Source organism: Taeniopygia guttata, chromosome 2, assembly GCF_048771995.1.
Source record: "Taeniopygia guttata chromosome 2, bTaeGut7.mat, whole genome shotgun sequence".
Classification (NCBI taxonomy): domain Eukaryota; kingdom Metazoa; phylum Chordata; class Aves; order Passeriformes; family Estrildidae; genus Taeniopygia; species Taeniopygia guttata.
In genome coordinates, this window is record NC_133026.1 from 142,870,275 (window position 1) to 142,889,282 (window position 19,008).

Consider the following 19,008-nt stretch of genomic DNA (forward strand, 5'->3'; position numbering starts at 1 on the left):
TTGTCCTACCACTATATGCCCTTGTCAAAAGTCCTTCTCCATCTCTCTTGGAGCCCTTTTAGGCACTGGGAAGTGCTATAAGGTTTCCCTGTGGGCTTCTTTTCCCCAGACTAAACAATTTCAAATTTCTCCACCTGTCTTAATAGGAGAAGTGACCCAGCTCTCTGATCATCTTCATGACTCTCCTCTAGATTTTCTCCAACAAGTCAATGTCCTACTTGTTGCTGGGGATCTCAGCTGAGCAAGTGACACTCTCCAGCCCCACAGTAATCCATTAGACTCACCTAATAATGGAAAGGCATATTTTATAGTGTAAATTTTGTTTGTTCCAAGTATCATGATTTTTTTTTTGTTATTTATTGTTTATTAAACAATAGTGGAGAGGACAAATATTCAGAAGAAAAAGATTTCTATGGAAATAAGACCCAGATTATGACAAAAAGCTTTGTACTATTTTCTGGTGTATTGGCTTACATAAATTTCAGTTAGTTTGCAAGGAAGGCTGGAGTCAGGGCTAAACAGGAGAAATATAGGCACAACACTGATTTCATAATGCTATAATCTTAAGCTTTTCCTTGTTTTACTGGAATAGAAAATGATCACAAAACAGCTCCTACAATTAAAATTTGTTCTAAAATATCAGAATGGCACCATCTGACTCTAATGTTTATTGTGCTGTGCTTCTCTGGAACAGCTTTGACTTATCTGCATTTAAATCTTCATTTAATTCTTCTGTACTGGTTCTTTATTTAATTCTTCTGTACTGGTTCTTTTTTCTATTGATTTAGATGTCTCTTTTTTTCATTTTGCTCCATTTTTTTTGGGCTGTTTTGAAAATTTCTAGATAACTTCAGTAAAATACACATTTTTCAGGAGTACCCATGTCAGCTAATGACATGGAAAATATCAGAAAGCAGGCTTTTGTGCCTATTTTTTTACATCTTTCTATAACTAAATCACTGCAGACACCAAAATAAGAGCCACAAGGTGGTATTTTCTGGTCAAAACAAGGGATACAGAGAAATACAAGACTCCAGTACTAAACAGAACAAGCAGGATAAAACTTCCTTTCAGTGGGTGGGAGAAATAGTCACCTCCTGAAAATCAAACCCCTTTGAATGGTTTGTAGATGGGCAGTTTAATCCTGTTGATATTGTTGCCTTTTTCCTAACCTGGAAATGAAACTTGAGATAATTTTAGTAAGGAGGTAATGTAAAAAGGGGATTTTTAATGAAGGCTTTCAGAGCAAGTTATGGAAAGATGTCCACAAAAGCCCTCTCTTACAGGGATGAGTAGACATTTATTGGTTTTAGGAAATTAGCACAATTGATAAAAAGCACCAATTAGGAGGACAAGGGGTGATGCAGTCCCCCCTCAGGTCAAACCCCTTCTCTGGAGCCCCTCCTTCAGTACTAGCTGTACTTTGTCCATGAGAATGGATCTTGAGTTGTTCCAGTTCTTGGCTCCCAGGAAGAACCAAGATAGCATGAAACCTTCTATCACCTGGGGCTTAGAGCTCTGGAATTTGTTTTGTCTTTCTGCTCAGGGAAAGCCCATGGAAAAGTACTGGGAAAACTAGCTACGAATACAATAGGTGACAGAGTTATAAATATATGTGTGACAAATACAGAGAACATATAAAAGAAAAAAAAGGCAGAACCCAAACTGCATCAATATGAAAGACCATTAGCCTATTTATAGATGTTAATTCAAATATTCTATTTTACCTTAAATTATCTAAGTAATGGCATCAGTAACTTGACTCTTGTTTATCTTGGAATTGGTACTGCTTATGGTTATATGATTTAAAACCATGACCTGGACTACAGAGTCCCTCTATTAATAAAACATCTTGTAAGGACATTAATGTTAGAGTCTTCCTACAATCCTTTTAGGACGCTAAGGGAAGTTATAAGTTTCTTATAACTAACAGTTCTGATCCTGAATGAGAAATTCAGAACAGAGGTACTAACTTGATGAATTTGGAGCTTGGAGTTCTTTCTTAAGCCAAGAGGAATGTGTGACAACCCAGCTGGCAGTAGTCTCATCACTGTAGAAGGCTGAAACTATTTCATTCCCCCTAATCATTTCATTTCTGTCCACTTCCCTAATACATCAGCAAGGGTCATTTGTTGGTGGCAGCTCTGAAAAAGGCTTTTTTTTTTTTTTAGACACCCCTCTCTTTAGCAAAGATGTGAGAACAGAAGACACAGGCCAGTAAAATCCTGTCAGTTTCATTCACTATTGACCAGCACAACATTTGAACAACTGGCTTAGAGGTCAAAGTACCACACAGGAGTTTTATCCTCAGTGAATCCAAAATCCATCGGCTAGAAAAGATGTTTCCTTCTCACTAACTTCTTCCAGGGAAAGCTCCCATGCCTGAACATCTGACACTGAGATTTTTCCCCTATATGAATTCAGGGTCTGACTCCTATCTCTCTGTCATTGGCTATAAATCTCATTATTCTGTTTGAGCCCATGTGGCAACTCCAGATTTGCAAGGAATGGAAAAGAAGGCAGCAGAAAGTTTTTGTCTTTATTTTACCTTACATTTTGACTTGAAAGAAAAATGTGGAAGTTATGCTTTGATGACAAGAAACAAATACAGCAGTGAAGGTGAAAGTACTACATGTAAAATCTCACTTTACAATCTTTGGATTTCTATTGTAAATGGGTTAAGTAAGGGGTATTTTGAGAGAAGATGTAGTAAATATACATCCTGGTATCTACAGAATCATAAGTGCATGTAAATATTTCTTCCCCCCAACAATAAGGAAGAAAAGTCCGTTATTAGATTTAGAAAACAGGTCACCTACTAAATCAGAATATGGAAATGGATTGTGAAGAACAATATAAACATTTCACATTCTATTATTTGTTGAATTTACCAGTATGTTATACTTAGAGCTTGATCATCTAAGTACTGATAGAGCAACATGAATAAAAATTTCTGTGGCAACCATGGTTCTTTAGAGAAAAGAACTAAGATGAAAGAAAGTCCGGACAAATGTGAAGCTTTACTTAGAATCTCCCAGTTAACAAATTGGTTTCTATCAAGCAGAAAAAACCCCCTAAACCAGAGCCTCTAACCAGAGGTTTACATAGTTTTCTTTTTTAAAATGTGAGTTATTGTGATCATAATTTTAGAAGATGAAGCACATTAAACTATTTTTATAAAGGCCATGTGCTCTCTAAAATTAAGATAATTCTTTTATTTTTTAAACTAAATCTGAACTTTATTGTCATACCAATTTAGAGAGATTTTAATATTCTTACCACCACTGTGTATTTATATCTATATACACACACATATGCACACACACATACAGACACATATATGTACATACATATATATATATATATATATACATGTTGTGGTTTGACACGAAAAAAGAATTTTCTTTCGGAAGGAAGAGGTCGATCCAGTCAGGGGTCAGGTTTGGATACTGACACTTGGGGTGACCAATTGAAGGGGGACACGCCTCTGAGAACACAGAGGGGTTAAAAGCAGAATTCCCAGGAGAACTCGCTCTCTTTGGTTCTGGTCATCAGAGAGTGCAGACCTTCCCTACCCAGCCCGGGCTGGGTGGGGGAGGGGAGCCATGCGACCTGCAGAGGTAGGCCAGGGGTGAAGGATCGGAACCAGCTGGGCCAGCTCCTGTGGATGGAAGGGTGGAGAACATCTGGGATGTCTTTGTTTCCCCACCCCGCAACCTAAAGGGAAAAGAGATAGAGAGCCTGCAGGCACCTAGAAGTTTGCTGGCAGAGGAGAAGGAGAAGGGGTGGGGGAAGATGCCCAGTGTGGGAGACGGGAGACAGAGTCCTGGGCCAAGATTTCAGCCGTCCGGGGAGTCCAGGAATTTTAACCCTTTCCTGTGAAATGAAGGCTTTATGAAATATTCCTCCTCCTCAATTTGAAGGAAAGAAAGACAGCCTGGGACCTCAGATGTTAGGAAAAGAAGGTTGGGGGGAGATGATGGAGTGTCTTTTGGCTGGACTCTACTTGTTTACCATAGACTGAACCACTCTTTCTTTCAAGAGGGACTGCATTTTAGGGGGATGCAATGGTGAGCCAAGAGACCTTCTTCAGCAACTACCAGTTCAGGAATGGACAGAGACAGCTGAGGAGGGGGTGATGATGCCCTCCATCTTCAGAGAAGAAGAGAAGGTGATCTCTGTTCTTGGATCCTCGGCCCCAGGGGAAAATGGGGGGGACTGTAGTCCCAAAATGAGACCCTGGACTGTTGTTTCTGTTGGTCCTTGGCAAAGCATCCTTAAAGGGGCCCTATAAGCAGTCTCTGTCCCTGCACGGTGGTGAGAGCACTGTGACATGGAGAGGAGAGTGTCACACTGGCTCGGTGTGTCTAACAGTGCCATGTGTGACATGGAAACACAAGAGGTGGCAGCTGTGTTTCCTGGGGGTCTATGGTGCAAGGGAGACTCCTCTCTCCCCTGATGGACTCAGTATTGATTATGTGGAAGGGTGAAGACTTGATTAAGGGTCCAAATGTGTCTCGCTGTGGTATGTTGAGAAGGGTGGTGGGAGGAGGAATGTTCTGAAAGGTTTTCATTTTGAATTTTGTGTGTGGTTTTTTTTCCTTCCTTTTTTCTTTTATAGTAGTAGTAGTAGTAGTAGTAGTAGTGTAATAAAGTTTTTCCCTTGTTATTAAGTTTGGCCTGCTTTGCTCTGTTCCCGATCGCATTTCACAGCATTCAATTGATAGGCTGCATTTTCATGGGGGCACTGGCATTGTGCCAGTGTCAAACCATGACAATATACAAGAGTTCATGGTGCCTAACCCTCTTAAAGTGTCCTTTCCAATCCCAGTCCAATCTGCTTTTTTTTGAGATGTTGTAAAGTACTGACAGTTGATTAAATTCTAGCTTTGTGAGAGCTTGATAAAACCTACATAACATGTAAGCTGCTTTAAAATTTAAAAAAAGTAAAAATCAAAAAGCAAACTAGAGCTCATCAATCTGCAGAGAGCTTCTTAAAGCCATGGGAAACAGAGATTGTTGCAGGGGAGAGTGAAAAAAAAACACTGGAAGTAGAGGTAGAAGGAAACAAATGGTCAATAGAACAGGTTTTTAATGAAAAAAGAGCTTAAGGCAGGATTACAGTTTTTCCAACAATAACAGGCAAAAGAGACTAAATATGCCAACAGCAGATTGTTCTGAAGACTAAAGGCTGCCTTCTCATTTTCTAGTCCTGATACCCATACTAGAAAGAAAGAACGTGTGATCATACCCAGAAAACAAAACTGTCCTCTTCTCACCTGAACAAATGGTCCTTTCAGGTGGTGAGCTCTAATCCTTTATGCAAATCAAATTAAACAATATCCAAACTGTTTTGAATTTCCAAATGACCTTTAATTGGATTTTTGGAATCCCCTTTGAGAAAGAGATTACCTGGAATGTAGGTGCTCAGGGAGCCAGTGGCAGGACTTGCAGGGAGGAATTTTCTGTAGGGTATTCTCTTAGGGAACTCTTCTCATTACACTGTTTAATGTAGAAAAGTTTTTCTTCTTTCTCCCAACTGGTCTGACTCAACCCATAATTAACACTTGCAGATGCCCATCTTTGTCCCACCTTGATGGGAAGCCCAGTGGATTGGGTTTGATACCAGCCTGGACCTTCTGGCCTGAATACTCCTTGCAAGACTGGAAGCAGGCAGTGCTTGCTCCCTACTCCCCTCCTGCCTCCAGCATTCAGCTCCATTTCCTCTGCCTATGTGTTAGATGGCCAAGAACATTTCCATAACAACTTAGGAAGATGGTAAGAAGGACATTGATTTCCACATAAGAGAACCTTCTCTTTGTGGAATTTGAGATTATTTCTGCAGAGAAATAGACCTGTTTGCTGAGGACTGTCTTAGAGGGGGATTTAAACAATACAATTAAAATAACTAATGTGTTGTGGCTTTTGTAACTTCTAGAACTATCTGTATTGAAACGACACAAATGTAGTGCTAAAATTAGAATAATTTTCTCCATTTGGCTTGTCAAGACTTAGAACCTGAAGTATTTGTTTCTGATTTGAGCTCACTCCCTCCCCATAGTTTATCACAGCAGGGGCAGAACAGCCTTGCTGGCAAGCTCTGTGCAAGAGGTAAAGCGTTTTCTCTTCATGAATGATGCATAACCTGCTACACTGAGAACAAGAATGAACACCTCTCCAGAAGATGATTGTAAAAGTCAAACAGATATGGACTGCTTTTCCCCTCTGATCTCAAAAAACTTCTGTATAAAATGTTATTAGGTGCTCTAAATCTACTAGAAATAATGCAAACAAAATGTTTCAAAGAGGATATATGTTGGGTTTTCTGAGCATTAGTCCAGACCCCAGGTTATTCATGTCAGTAAGATACCATTTAACAACTTTGTTTAGCTTGAAAGCAGCCTCCCATCCATGTTTTCCTATTGCTTTGTCCTGGCTTCATTAGTCTCTGTCTAGAGCAGTCTTAGGGAGTTGAAGTGTGGCCATGACACCAGAGAAGTTTCTAATTATGTCTAAATGCCTTTTCTGTGAATAGCTGTCCTGCAATATTGTGGTCTTACTACAAGAGAAGGGGTAAGGGCTGGACTGATTTTTATAGTCCTCTGGCTGCAATAACTATATTTAACTTTTGTGATTTTTTTCCTTGTATAATCCTTTTAAGGCTTCATTTGCAGCTTCAGTTAGTCAAATATTCCTGTACAAGTTTTATTGCACAATAATATTCCTTACTTCACTACACAATAATTGTTTTCAGATATGTATAACTTGACATACGCATGTGTGGTAGAGGAAAAGGCAGCATGACAAAGTTATCTGAGAGTCTCTTTATAATTAAATTGTAGTATTCCAGGGTTTAAGGTGTTATGCAAATTTCAAGTAAAGGCTGGAGAAAGAGCAGGTCATGACACCTGATATATATTGAATGCAATTCTACATAAAGCCATAATTTCAATATGTGTCTGGATTTAATATGTCATTCATTTAAAACTTAGGGATTTTGTATCCTGAGAAATAGAAATTAAAAAGACATTTAGTGCAGGTTTCTGCTCTTCATTAAGGAAGTTTCACAGCATTTTCACAATGAGGGAAATTACATACTCATTGGTTTTGAAGGGTTTTCAGTAGCTAATTAAGAAAGTGAGTTAGACTATCTGTTTTCATTGCCCAGATATGATGAAAGCAGAATTACCTGCTGTGTTCTTACAACAAAATCAGGCTAAAAACAAAGACAGTGTCTTTGAAGTGTTCATTAACAAAGTATAGCCATGGTTGTCAACATTTTTGATATCAAATGAAAGTATTAAATCAAAATTTCAAACAGGTGGTAGCAAGTTATGATATTGTTGGTATAAAATGGATTCATGAAAACTGAGAGCCTCATGTTTGTTTTTATTCATAATTGCAATATTTTGAAAACAAAATCAGAGGACATTTTTGGCAGCCATATTTGGCTGCTTGATATAAATACATCTCTTAAGAACATGCTGCTAACCACAATTCATTAGAAAATATTTAAATTCATTATTCTATCAATAACTGCTAAACAAAAGGTTGTTTTACAACACATTTGTCTGTGCTGCCTCCTGCAGCTTGCTTCCCTGATATTTTCATGTTTCGATGATAAAGTCTTTCTGGTACTCATCATCTCCTTTAACGATGTCAAGTTCTGAAATGTTTTTGATTTGCACAAAAAATTTTAATTTTTTAAAGAAAATTAGGAAATAAGTAGACATAGATGTTCCCTCAGTTCCAGAGGGTGCTGGGATTTCCAAATGGTGTCTCACAGATAATACCATACAGGTAAGTGCATAAACATCATTAGCAATGACTGCTGGAGTAATTCTCCTTTGTAGCCAGACTGCTGTTCATTTTCATAATAGAGTAATTAGAGTTAAGAAATTCATTGCAATTGAAAATGCTAATATGTACTTCTAACTACCCCAGGTGTTTTAAAACAAAAGAGTAACAATAAAAAATCACATCCTTGATGATCTGAAAATACAGCTGAAAGTCCTGACTTTCTGAAACACTTCAGAAATTTTTTTCTACAAGTCTTGTTGAGAGTAAATGGGGATGAGGGAGGCAGAATGAAAAAGATGTAGAAGCTTTATTGTATAGAGGCTTTTGGAAACAGACACTGGAAAGTGATTCACTTCAAAACTGGAGTCAGGTTGCCCTGGATCAGCCAGGCTCCATAAAGCCTTTTGCATCACCCAGGTCTGCACTGCATTCTCTTCCTTCCTGTACAGTCACTGAATGAATTGCAATTGGTGTAAGAGTTGAACTTGCACCTGAAGATATTTTCAGTGGAAAATGAGCCTATGGAGTTAAGTCAGATTTACAGAGACCATAGGCCCAGACATTTCTGAACAACACAATGACTTTGACTGTCAAACTGGAAAACTTCACAGCAAAAATGAAATAGTTTAAGTAATTCTTGAACCCTGAAAACCCACAAAGGGAGACAGTGCTGGAAGATAATGGCATCTGGAAAACACATGACATCCAAATTTCAGGTTAGAGTAACATGAAGAACAACAAAAATGTTTTTTCATCCCTAGTGGGACTTTGGTGATTTCACCCTCCATTTTCACCTCCCATCACTCCTTATGCAATTGTTGCAAGTGAATAAATAAAGCTGCTTTCGCTGAAACAAGAAAAAAAAAAAATCATCTCATATACATGAAATATATCTGGACATACAGAAAATCTCTTGATTTTTACCAGCAGCAGAAGCTGACACAGTCAAAACTTTGTATTTATATTCCAGAAAATCTACATATATTCATTAGAGGATCCTTAAAAACCTCTGACAATGAGAGATCCTTCCTTGTCACTATTGTTGTTTTCTTATACACCCCCAAATTTCTAATGGTACCTCTTGCTTTTCTCTAAAACATGGATTAAAAAATGTTTGTCTCACAATTGGGCGACTTTACATGACTGCCTTTTTAAGCATTGCAGAATACTACATAATGAGAGCAGTAGCATTTATCATTATTAGAATGACAGAAGATTAGAGATTATGAATCCAAGGGATATTGTTTATGGACTGTAATTGTTTATGGACAAGCATACCACTCCTTGTTGTAGTTTAAAACTGATGTTGTTTTGTTCTTACTTTAATTTTACTACTCCTCTGATTTAAATAAAGAAAAAAATGGACCTTACAGGATCTTTCTGGTGAGCTGTCATACTTCATATGACATGCCATGCATACAACATGTCAATAAATTTAAATTTTCTATTACTTTCAGTTTAAGAAGCAGAAGACATGTGGGTATGAAAGAAGCCTCATGAGATTTAAATCAAGTCATCCACTACTATAAAAAGTAGCAGTACCACCACTGAAAGCAGCAAAAACCTTGCCCTTGCTGTAAGTATCCTTTAGTTTAAACAGTTTATGGCAAATGAACAGAAAATAAAATTAAGTGGAATAAATTTGGAATTCCTGGAATTATTGTTGGGAAGAATGGCACAAATAATTATTCCTCTATTTTCCCTGCAAATTTTTGTTCATCAACAGTGTTTCTAGAAATTTTCAGAAGCCACATCACAACTATCATCCTGCACCTTATCCACCTTTTTTTCCCCCTTCATAGGAAATTAAAATACTGGAAATAATTTAGTAAACTTTAATCTTTACTTCTTAAAATTTGATGTGCATTAACAGGAAATAAGTATTTTTTACATTAATCTGAACTACAATTTATCATGCAATATTTTTCCTCAACATGGAAAAATGCTAGCAGTCACTGAATTACTGCCTGTGTACCCATTAAGTGAGCATGAGCAAGCTGCTAAAAAAAGTGGTCACCTAAAATGTGACCTTGTCAGTCTTCTTAAAGCAGATGGGTTTAAAAATTGTGTAAATGAGATGCTATTCCAGAAACAAAGGAAAAAAAAATAGAATGCTGAGGGAAACAGTTTCTCCATTCCTCAAAATGTTCCAGTATTGGAATATTTTTTTTAATGTTGTTGTTCCAAATACAAATGGAAAGCTGAAAAGTTTATTAAATATTCTCATATATAGAAGTGTGCATACTAGCAAAATTACAAAGTTCCAAGAAAATTAATCAGAAATATTTCAAAATGTTTTGTTTTTAGACCATAAAATAATATGTCAAGATTTTGAGCTAGTTTATTATAAATTAAGTTTCAGAAGGGATCTTTCATTTGATGTCCTTTTGTCTGTATTTTTCTCCTGTAGGTATTTTCCTTGGCCCAAGGACATTTCCCCTTATGCATTTCCAGCCATATGATGCCTGTGACACACTACTTTGGTTATAGCTGAATCTCAACTGCAGTGAGGTAACATTCTAGGAAGTTCTGCCTTCAGAGAACAACACAGTCCTGAAACCTTGCAAAGCAAGTGGCCAAGACAAAATTCACAGTTAAACCTGACTTAATAAAAACAAATATTTCTTATCCAACCACTACTTCTGCCCTCTAAAAGAAGAAAAAAGAAAAAAAATTCTGCCTGCCCAAATGGAACCTATCTGTTTTCATTTTCCTATTAGATAATACAAGTTCAGCAAAATTTGATTTTTCAAAATATTTTTTCTTTGTACTACCTTCATTTTACATGAGAGGATAAAATAATTATAATGGGAAAACCTCAGAATAATATGGAACAAGGAAAGATTTTGTTAGTGATAAAAGGTTTTTTACAATGAACTCCAGAAAACAATGGTCAAAGTAAAGCTTACAAAATCATGGTTTATGAAAAATAAGGCAAGAAGGAAAAGGAAAAAGCTCCAAATACCCAAAAATCCCAAGTAGTCCAAAATCCCCAGAAGGCATGAAAATATGATCCTGCAGTTAAAAAAAAAGATCAGAGCATCCTAGATAATATCCCTCAAAGTCCTTTCAGTCAGCAATGGCTGCAGAGATGTTCTGGCAGAGACACCTGGCATTACTCAACACAGTCATGTGTACTGAGTCATTAGTCAGTAAAGTGCAGAATCGAACATCTTCCTAGAACTCTGTATAAGAGTATGACTTTCAGGGGGCAAATGAAATAAATTTGAGAAGTCATATACATATTTAAACAGCAGGGCAAAATGAAAGGCTAATTTCATCTTAGAATGATAGAGCAATGTAACATATGTGATACTGGTGCTGCTCCCTTGGTGCAAAATAATAAGCAGCAAACTTCTTTTTATTCAATACTTATTTTGGATCACCAAAGATGATTACCTAAAATCAACCATACCTGTTCAGATCAAAAGTGCCCCTAACCCAGTATGCTATTACACAGATTGGCCAAAGGTTGATTTTTTGAGAAGAGTTTAAGAACAGAGAAACAGAACAGTGATACTTGGCTGTAGCTGCAAAAATCCATCTATGAGCCTGAATGGATGTTTTAGTATTTTCTCTACCTAGATAAAGTTCACTTCCACGAACTTGCTTAGTTTTGAAATTCTCACAGAAGCAGTCAGATTGAAAGGGACCATAGTGTGTCATCTGGTCCAGCCTTCCTGCTCAGGAAGAGCCATCCCAGACCACATGGCAAAGGAATGCATCCAGATGGTTCTGGAGTATCTTTTACTTGACTAACACAAGTTTTAATATCTACAGCATTCTGAAACAAGAAGTTCCCCAACTTAAATCCTCTTGTGTAAAGAAGAAATTTTTAAAGACCTGCCAGGTGCTGTTTCATTTGATGGCCTTTTCTGTGGGAAAGGAGAATGAACAGCCACTCTATTCATCCTGTTTCCTAGGGGAAATCTTTTAGATGCCACATCAACTCCATACACACCAGCACAGTAACAGCATAAAGCTCACTTAACCTGCCCAAATCAGGTGGTACCACACTGGAGCCAACAAGGCTACAAAAGTCTGCTCTTGTCCAATTATCAATGTCAGCTAATACAAAACCAGGCATGTTTCTCCTGGCAGCCATACCTGACGCTGGTTTTCTGTCTCTAGTCTCAGCCTGGCTTCCACGCATCTCCTGGTCTCCAGGAAGGCTTGGCGCTGGGCTCTGTCTGATAGGTAGCTGATGAAGATTCCTGCAGTGTTCATACACATAAATAACACTGCCTGAGCTGCAATCTGCAAGGAACGACAAACAGCATTTGATTAGACAGCAGAAGCAAAAATATCTGTTTAAAAAAATGAAAGAGATGAAGACAGCTTTGTAGGCTGCAAAAATAGCAGTTAGGAAAGTTTGCATAAAAGAATGTCTTGGATCTTAAGTAGAGACATCAACTTTGTAAATTGTCTCTGCCTTGAGGATGATATGTGCAGTATTTGGGGGCATTAAACTCTGGTTGAACCACAAATTATGTTTCCAAAAATTGACTCACAGAGCTGTAGCCAGGAATGATTACAAATGTAATTAACAATTTGGTTTTGCACTGCCTCTTCTACAAGAGAAACTTTGTCATTTGCTCCATAGCTTTAGTTTGGGAAGCAAGCCATATTAAAGAAAACAAAGAATATTTGTTAGTTATTAATTGATATCAATGATAATACTTATTGTATTATTAATATCAGTGACAATATTTATTGTAGTATTATCAACATTAATTTTCAGCTGATGCCAAAGTATAAATTTACACAATCTGAATTCTGAGCCATTCGACATAGGAAGCTGAAAAAAAAAGCAAATACTTGCACAGCTAATGCCTGTGTACACAGACTTTTTCTGTCCTGGAATCTATGCAAGTGCGGAACTGTTTTTCCTTGTAGAAGGTGTGTCACAGATTCTTCCTTTTCCATATGAACTCAAGAGAGCCAAAGGGGAGTGGATCCATGGGCAGTGTAAATTTCAGTGAATTATTTATCTGTCATTGACCTCTCTTTGTGCTCTGCATGCTTGTAAGGCAGGGCACATCAACACCATTGAAGTGAGGATTGGTTGAGAAAGTGAGTAAGAAACTTGCAACATTTGACTGCACCAGAGACAGGAAAAATTTCTGCAGCCTCAGTAGCTTTATCCTATATCTCATCCTTGTTATTAGTTTAGATTTCAAAGGCTTTGATAGCAATGGGTGATACATACAGGATCACAACAACACCAGAACAACACACCAAGAAGGCAAATCAAGTGTTCATCATTCAGGATACTCTCTCTGTTGGTGGAAATCAGAGAATGCCCAGGCAGGAGTAGCAGGATAAAACAGTAGATATTGTGTACAAAAGTACAGCAAGCATTCAGTGATGTTTTGTCAAAACAGTCTTGAACACTCCAGCAATCTGTGATTGCTGAACATTTTGGGATACAAGCGTTTGTCCTAATAGAGGACTCCCTGATCTCAGCATCATTATGATGCTTTGACTCAGATCTGCACGTCTCATTCCCCACAGTCATATGGGTTTGAAAGTGAGATCTGATATCAGACCAAAAGCATCTGGCAGAAACTTCAGCTTTATATATTCCCGTATTTCTAAATCTGGAGTATTGTTCTACTATAGTACAGGGAATTAATTTGCAATTTATGTGCCATGATTAAATAATAATGCATATCCTGGCTCCAGATGTAGTTTTATTTAACCTTTTCCAGAAGTAGATGTCTAGACAGGGCTTGTGAGAAGTAGGGCATGATTAGCATTATCCTTGCATCTCCCTGTCTTCCAGGATCCTCTAAGCTGGAGGTGGTGGACTCAGTGCACCTGCACAACTTTTCCTCATGCTTTTATTAAGTTAATAGTACACTCATTAATAAAGATTTTTTACAATTTAATTAGGTCTTTTTTGATAAAAACGTTTCCTTTTGTTTCCTTTCATTCACAGTTTTATCATTTTTTTTAAGTGTTGCATCATGTTTATAAAGTGAGAAACCATTTCCAATTAATTTGCTCATCACTGTTCCTGATTTTACTATCTTAAAACATAACCCCTTACTTTTACTTTTTAAAAGGGAGGAATTTGAGATTCTTTAGTTGCTCTGTATCACTATTGTCTGTTTACGCTTTCTGCTTTTCTCCTGTTCTCTACTATACCCTGTTTTACTGGAGACATGTTGCCCTGGACCAGCCAGCTTCCCCAAGACACTCTCTATCTTTGCTCCAGGATAAATCAAAAAAGGCAGTAATTTTTCTATGAAATAACTCCTTCTGGTGCAAGCTGCTAAGAGATGTATGATGAGCAGACATGAGATTGTGACTCTCAATCTGAACTACTTCAGAACTGAATTATTCAGCGAGACAACTGAAATCAGCTGCAGGAGGTTGGAGGAGTCAACTTTTCAAACCTTTTTGACTGACTTTTAACTTTGACCTGGACTGTATTTTCACACATACTAGGAAGGTTAGATTAGAGGGTGAAAAAGAAGATTATTCCTCCAGAACATTTGAAAAGTGCATTTCAACAGTGAAAGCAGTGACAAGTTGGCCACCTTTGCTTGCAAATTCATTTGCAATTTCCTCATGAGCCCAGTTCAGTCACCCATCTCTGCTAATGCTCAGGACTTGTTCCACTCACTTCAGCAGATCTCCTTAGAGCAAATGCACTAGAATTTGTCTTTCAATTAAATTTCATGAGTACCTAATTTGATTTGAACAAAGGGAATAATGGAAAACATGTTACAGGTAAAACAACAGCTTATGCAGGGGCAGAATCGACTTTCCTGACACATGGTAGTCTGAAACCATTCCAAACAGTAAAGCACTATGACTTGCAAGGCATACTAATCTGGAGCTCTTGTTAATAAAAGAATAAAAAAGACATGTAAGACTTGATGTGGGAATCCAGGACATCCCTCTGGCTGCCCTGGCTGTCTCGAGACCCTGGCAGGCTCAGACCTTGGCATGAAGTCAAAAACAGCTGTGGCTTTGATTTTAGCCTGTGGAAAAACCTGCCAATTCTGTATGAGGAATTACAAGCCACAAGGGTTTGAGTAGTGTGGTAGTTGAATAAACACAGGGTGAAAAAGTAGAATTTTGGGGCTTTTTTAGAACGGGGTGCAAGGGGACAAGATGGAGGGATTTGGGCATGTCCTGACCTTTTTCTCCTTTGTCTTGTCCTCAATGTCTTGGTGTGATGGTGACACTTTTCTATTGGTTTAGGGTAGAGACACACTGTCTAACATAAATGATAGATATTGGTACATTATTGTAAACATAGTACACGTAGGTTTTGGTATAAAATGTAAACACCGCCCTAGGGAGTGGACAAAATGCCATGACCAACTTGCTAAGACAGAGCTCAACAGGTCAGAGAAAGAATGCTATAGACAAGGAAAAATAACCTTGAGAAGCTGATCCTATGCATTCCAGGCGCCTTCTTTGGCTGCACGGGCTGGGAGAACAAGGACTTTTACAATCCCGGGGTCACCTCAACACCAGAGGTGTCTTGGGGTACAGGTGAGATACTGGCCTAAGCACAACAACAATTTTTAGACATTTCTGCTATTAAGAACACCTAATTGAGTTGGCCTTCCTTAGGAGTGTACATAGAATCCTATCAGCTTATGAATAACTGGAAGCAAGTTAAAGAAGATTTGGCAAATGTCAGAAGTTTCAACACTTCAAAAATCATAACTGAACTGTGTTTTAGTCTTACCATGATTTCTCTTTTTGAAATATACAGTTGCCCATCAGGGAATTTAGAGCCATAAGGCCAGCAATTAACAGACATTTGCGGAGTGTATAGTGATTGGCTGAGTTAGGCACTTCCAAAGAACACATAACCTGAGGAAAAGTGAATATGAGCATTCAACAAACCAAAGGGATTGGAAATATGTTGATTGGTAAATAGCCCTAAAAGACTGTAACTGATGCAGGCAATCTTCATCATGAAGTTGAGACAACAACAGCATATATCCACATGGAAAGCACAGTGGAGGCAGAGGAGAGAAAGCTGAAATTACTCTGAAATCCAGAAGGACAGTGTGTGTTACTACCTCAGGTACAGAAATACACTCTAGAATGTTTAGTAGAAACAAACCTATTATTAACCTCTTCAGCAGACAATTTTTTTTCTGCCACGTAGAAGCAGAGAAGTGTCGGCGTTGATGTCACCCAAACACGTGCGAGAAGTAAAGTGTTTTTTAATGAAATCACCAGCTAGACATTCTCAGGGCTTTAGAAACAGATTAGAGTATTTCTTTTCTGTATTGGAAAAACGGGGAAGGCAAACTTGTGCTTCTTAGAAAGTGTTTTCAGCATGTGCCACATAAAGAACTGGTTGTTATGGTAATTATTATTGGATAATTAAGTTTGGAGAAGCATTTTGATTCTTCGTTAGTTGTTTAACTAAAAATAGAAGTTCACCACGAGGTTGTTTTTTGTAATTAAAATGTCTCAGAAAACACTCTCTTCCTTCTCAATCACTGTCTTGTTTGGGTTATTTGAGGGAAAATAAATGCTCTTATAAGAATTTATCACCAGGAATGGACTGAGAGTTGCACAAGACCAAAATGTTCCACTTTCTCTAAAATAGGAACATCTGGCAGCACAGACTCTATGGCTTTCTCACTGCTGGGCTGCAGCAAGCCTCTCTCTCCCACTGAGAGTATGATTTTATGAATCAAAGCTCTTGGCAGAGAAACTAGTAAGTACCTGTTTCTCTGTACTACCTTATGCCCACCTTGATCCCTCAGTACAGCTTCCCCTTTGCTGTGCCAGATCAAATATCTGTGGAACCATGCTGTGAACTATATCATGGAATGTAGCCAACTTAAAAAACAAACATTTAGTGTTGGCCGTATCCAAAGCAATCGTCTGATTAAGATCACAGCACAGCCTGCACAGGAAGGGGAAGCATGTGAACATTCATAGCTGGCACTGCTACCAACTCATTAAACGGAAATCATTGCTGCCTTATTGTTAAAGCACCTTGTAAAGAGTGTTTTTATTCTTAAGGTTCAGTCATTCTGACTTCTCCTGGGTCTAACTGCTAAATTCTCCTGGCAGTGATAGAGGCAATTTTGTTTGTTTTAGTTTGGGGTGCTTCCTCACTAACTTTTATTGGAAACTAATCTGGCACACAAAGGTTCCCAAACTGCTGCCATGACTTTCCAGAAAACTCAGCTGTCCCTGATCCTCTCTATTTTCCAATGCATAAGTACAACAGATGTTTAACTCCTACTCACAGCTGGAGTGAGTGCTACTCTTTAATCAGACCTACGTGTACTTTACTGAAAGACAGAAATATACCACGCCCCTGCGAAGACAGGGATGGAGAAGAGCATAATGTTTATTTATGGTAAAGTTAGACAAGCACAGACTATGATGGCTAAGAACAGCTTCACCCCACCCACCCTTGATTTGCTATATGTGAAAAAAGCCATTTGTACCAGTGTCACCATCTGATCGCGTGTTTGGAACAGAATTTTGTGGTTCAGCTGTGCACAACACCCATAGGAATATTGGCTGATTCTTCAAAGACTCTGATCTTATTTATGCCTCTAGGAGACCTGAGACCTTTTAGGATGCCTGATCTTTCTACTACCAGAGCTGTCATTAGAGGACTTCACTGTGTGCTTAGGAACAGTCTGGCCTTAAAGGTGCATGAAATGTGCAGCCTGCGAGCAGGTTGGCCCTATGAAATCATAGGGTGTACAACAAGAAATTATTATATTACCTTCAATGAAAACAACTGGTTTCAGACAAAGTTCTCTCCATCCTGTTGCAGAATATCCTAACATGAAAACAAAAACTGTTTTCCCCCTGAACAATTACATGTTTGCATACAGTCAATTATTCCAGTTCAAGATAGTATTTGAAAATATGTATCTTTAGTATTTAGGAGTGTGAGTTCTTATTAGAAAAAATAGCTGTAACCTTTTTTGTTCTTCCACCCATTGCATTAATTAGAAATGTAGAAAATTAATTGTCTGATTAAGTTGCTTATAAATAGCTAAGGCCACGCAAATTTGGTAAGTGAGCTACCAACTGTGCCAAAACTTTTGCAACATGGTGTGATACAAAAGATGTTCCAAGAAAATCATATCAATCATAAAATTTTATATATCATATTAGACACATAAAGACTAACATAAGTGAGGGATGCAGAGGCAGTCAAATAGGTGCTAGTGCCATCGAGCAGACCCAAAGTTACAACATATCTCCTCCTAGTCCCCTTGAGTTGCCTAAAATTTAAAGTTCAGGAATAATTTTAATAATAAAATAAATCTATTCTGGGACTTTGGATACTCTTTTTTTGGTACTTTTCTTTTTATAGATGTTAAAGTGACTAGACATGACTGGGACAATGTCAGTGGCAGGGTCATAGCCCATGCATAGAGGGGAATGAACAGGGATGGGAAAATGACTTTCACTTTTTAGAAACTCTTTTCCATGGCTATAAGGTGTTTAGCTGAACTCTCTGACGCTTACTAGGAACTGATCCTGAACTATGCAAAGAAATCTGGTGATCACATCTCCAGTTCACTGAGCAGCACAGCACCCTTTTGTTATCATTTTGTATGCAGAATGCTGTCACCTCCAGATGTTTAAAATGTTCCCATTTAGAAAAAAACAATCTTATCTTTTTGGCGTGAATAACTTTCTCCATTCAGTGTTTCCTGTGCATTAGTTAGGTACTTTTTTCCTCTGCTTTGAGATAGCTGCATTGCAGGGCAATTACGAGGAGAAATCTAGACAAATCTTCAGACATAATTATTTCATTGACAAAAAGAATCACCTTGTTTGGTGTGTTTAAAAGTTAACATAAAGGGCTCAGACAGGAGTCACTTCTCAAAATACATGTGACCTTGAAACCGCAGCACATATAAGTTCTGTGTGCTGTCTAACCAGGAGTAGATCCTGCACCAACACACAAAAAACCCAGCAAAAAACAAGGCACAGCACAGCATCCTGTGCAGTAGAGAACACTGGAAGCAGCCTGTGGCAGTCAGGGAAAATTAGAAAAGAAATAGATAGTATTTCCCAGTTCATTGCTCAGAGGGGAATTCAAAGCAGCTGTTTCTCTTCCTGCACTTCCATATTTCAGACTCATGAGGCTCTGTCTGACTCTTAAGTTTTCCCTGGTTCCTGGTTGATGGCAAGTTGAACACAAGTCAGAGGTGCCCTGACAGCCAGGAGGGCCAAGAGTGT

General features: G+C 38.2%; 1 protein-coding gene and 1 long non-coding RNA gene across 3 annotated transcripts in view; one reads left to right on the forward strand and one right to left on the reverse strand.

Annotated features, from left to right (window-relative positions):
- LOC140682480 (uncharacterized) overlaps positions 1 to 11,908 on the forward strand; it is a 155,627-nt gene extending 143,719 nt beyond the window's left edge. Inside the window, exons 2-3 of the long non-coding RNA XR_012054283.1 lie at positions 9,258 to 9,376; positions 10,211 to 11,908. This is a non-coding gene — a long non-coding RNA (uncharacterized lncRNA). The remainder of the gene's footprint in view (positions 1 to 9,257; positions 9,377 to 10,210) is intronic.
- Positions 1 to 19,008, reverse strand: part of ADCY8 (adenylate cyclase 8) — a 117,632-nt gene that overhangs the window by 75,869 nt on the left and 22,755 nt on the right. For both annotated transcript variants that reach the window (XM_030266702.4, XM_004174209.5), the window contains exon 2: positions 11,908 to 12,057. In XM_030266702.4, coding sequence (XP_030122562.2) covers positions 11,908 to 12,057 — 150 coding nt within the window. The remainder of the gene's footprint in view (positions 1 to 11,907; positions 12,058 to 19,008) is intronic.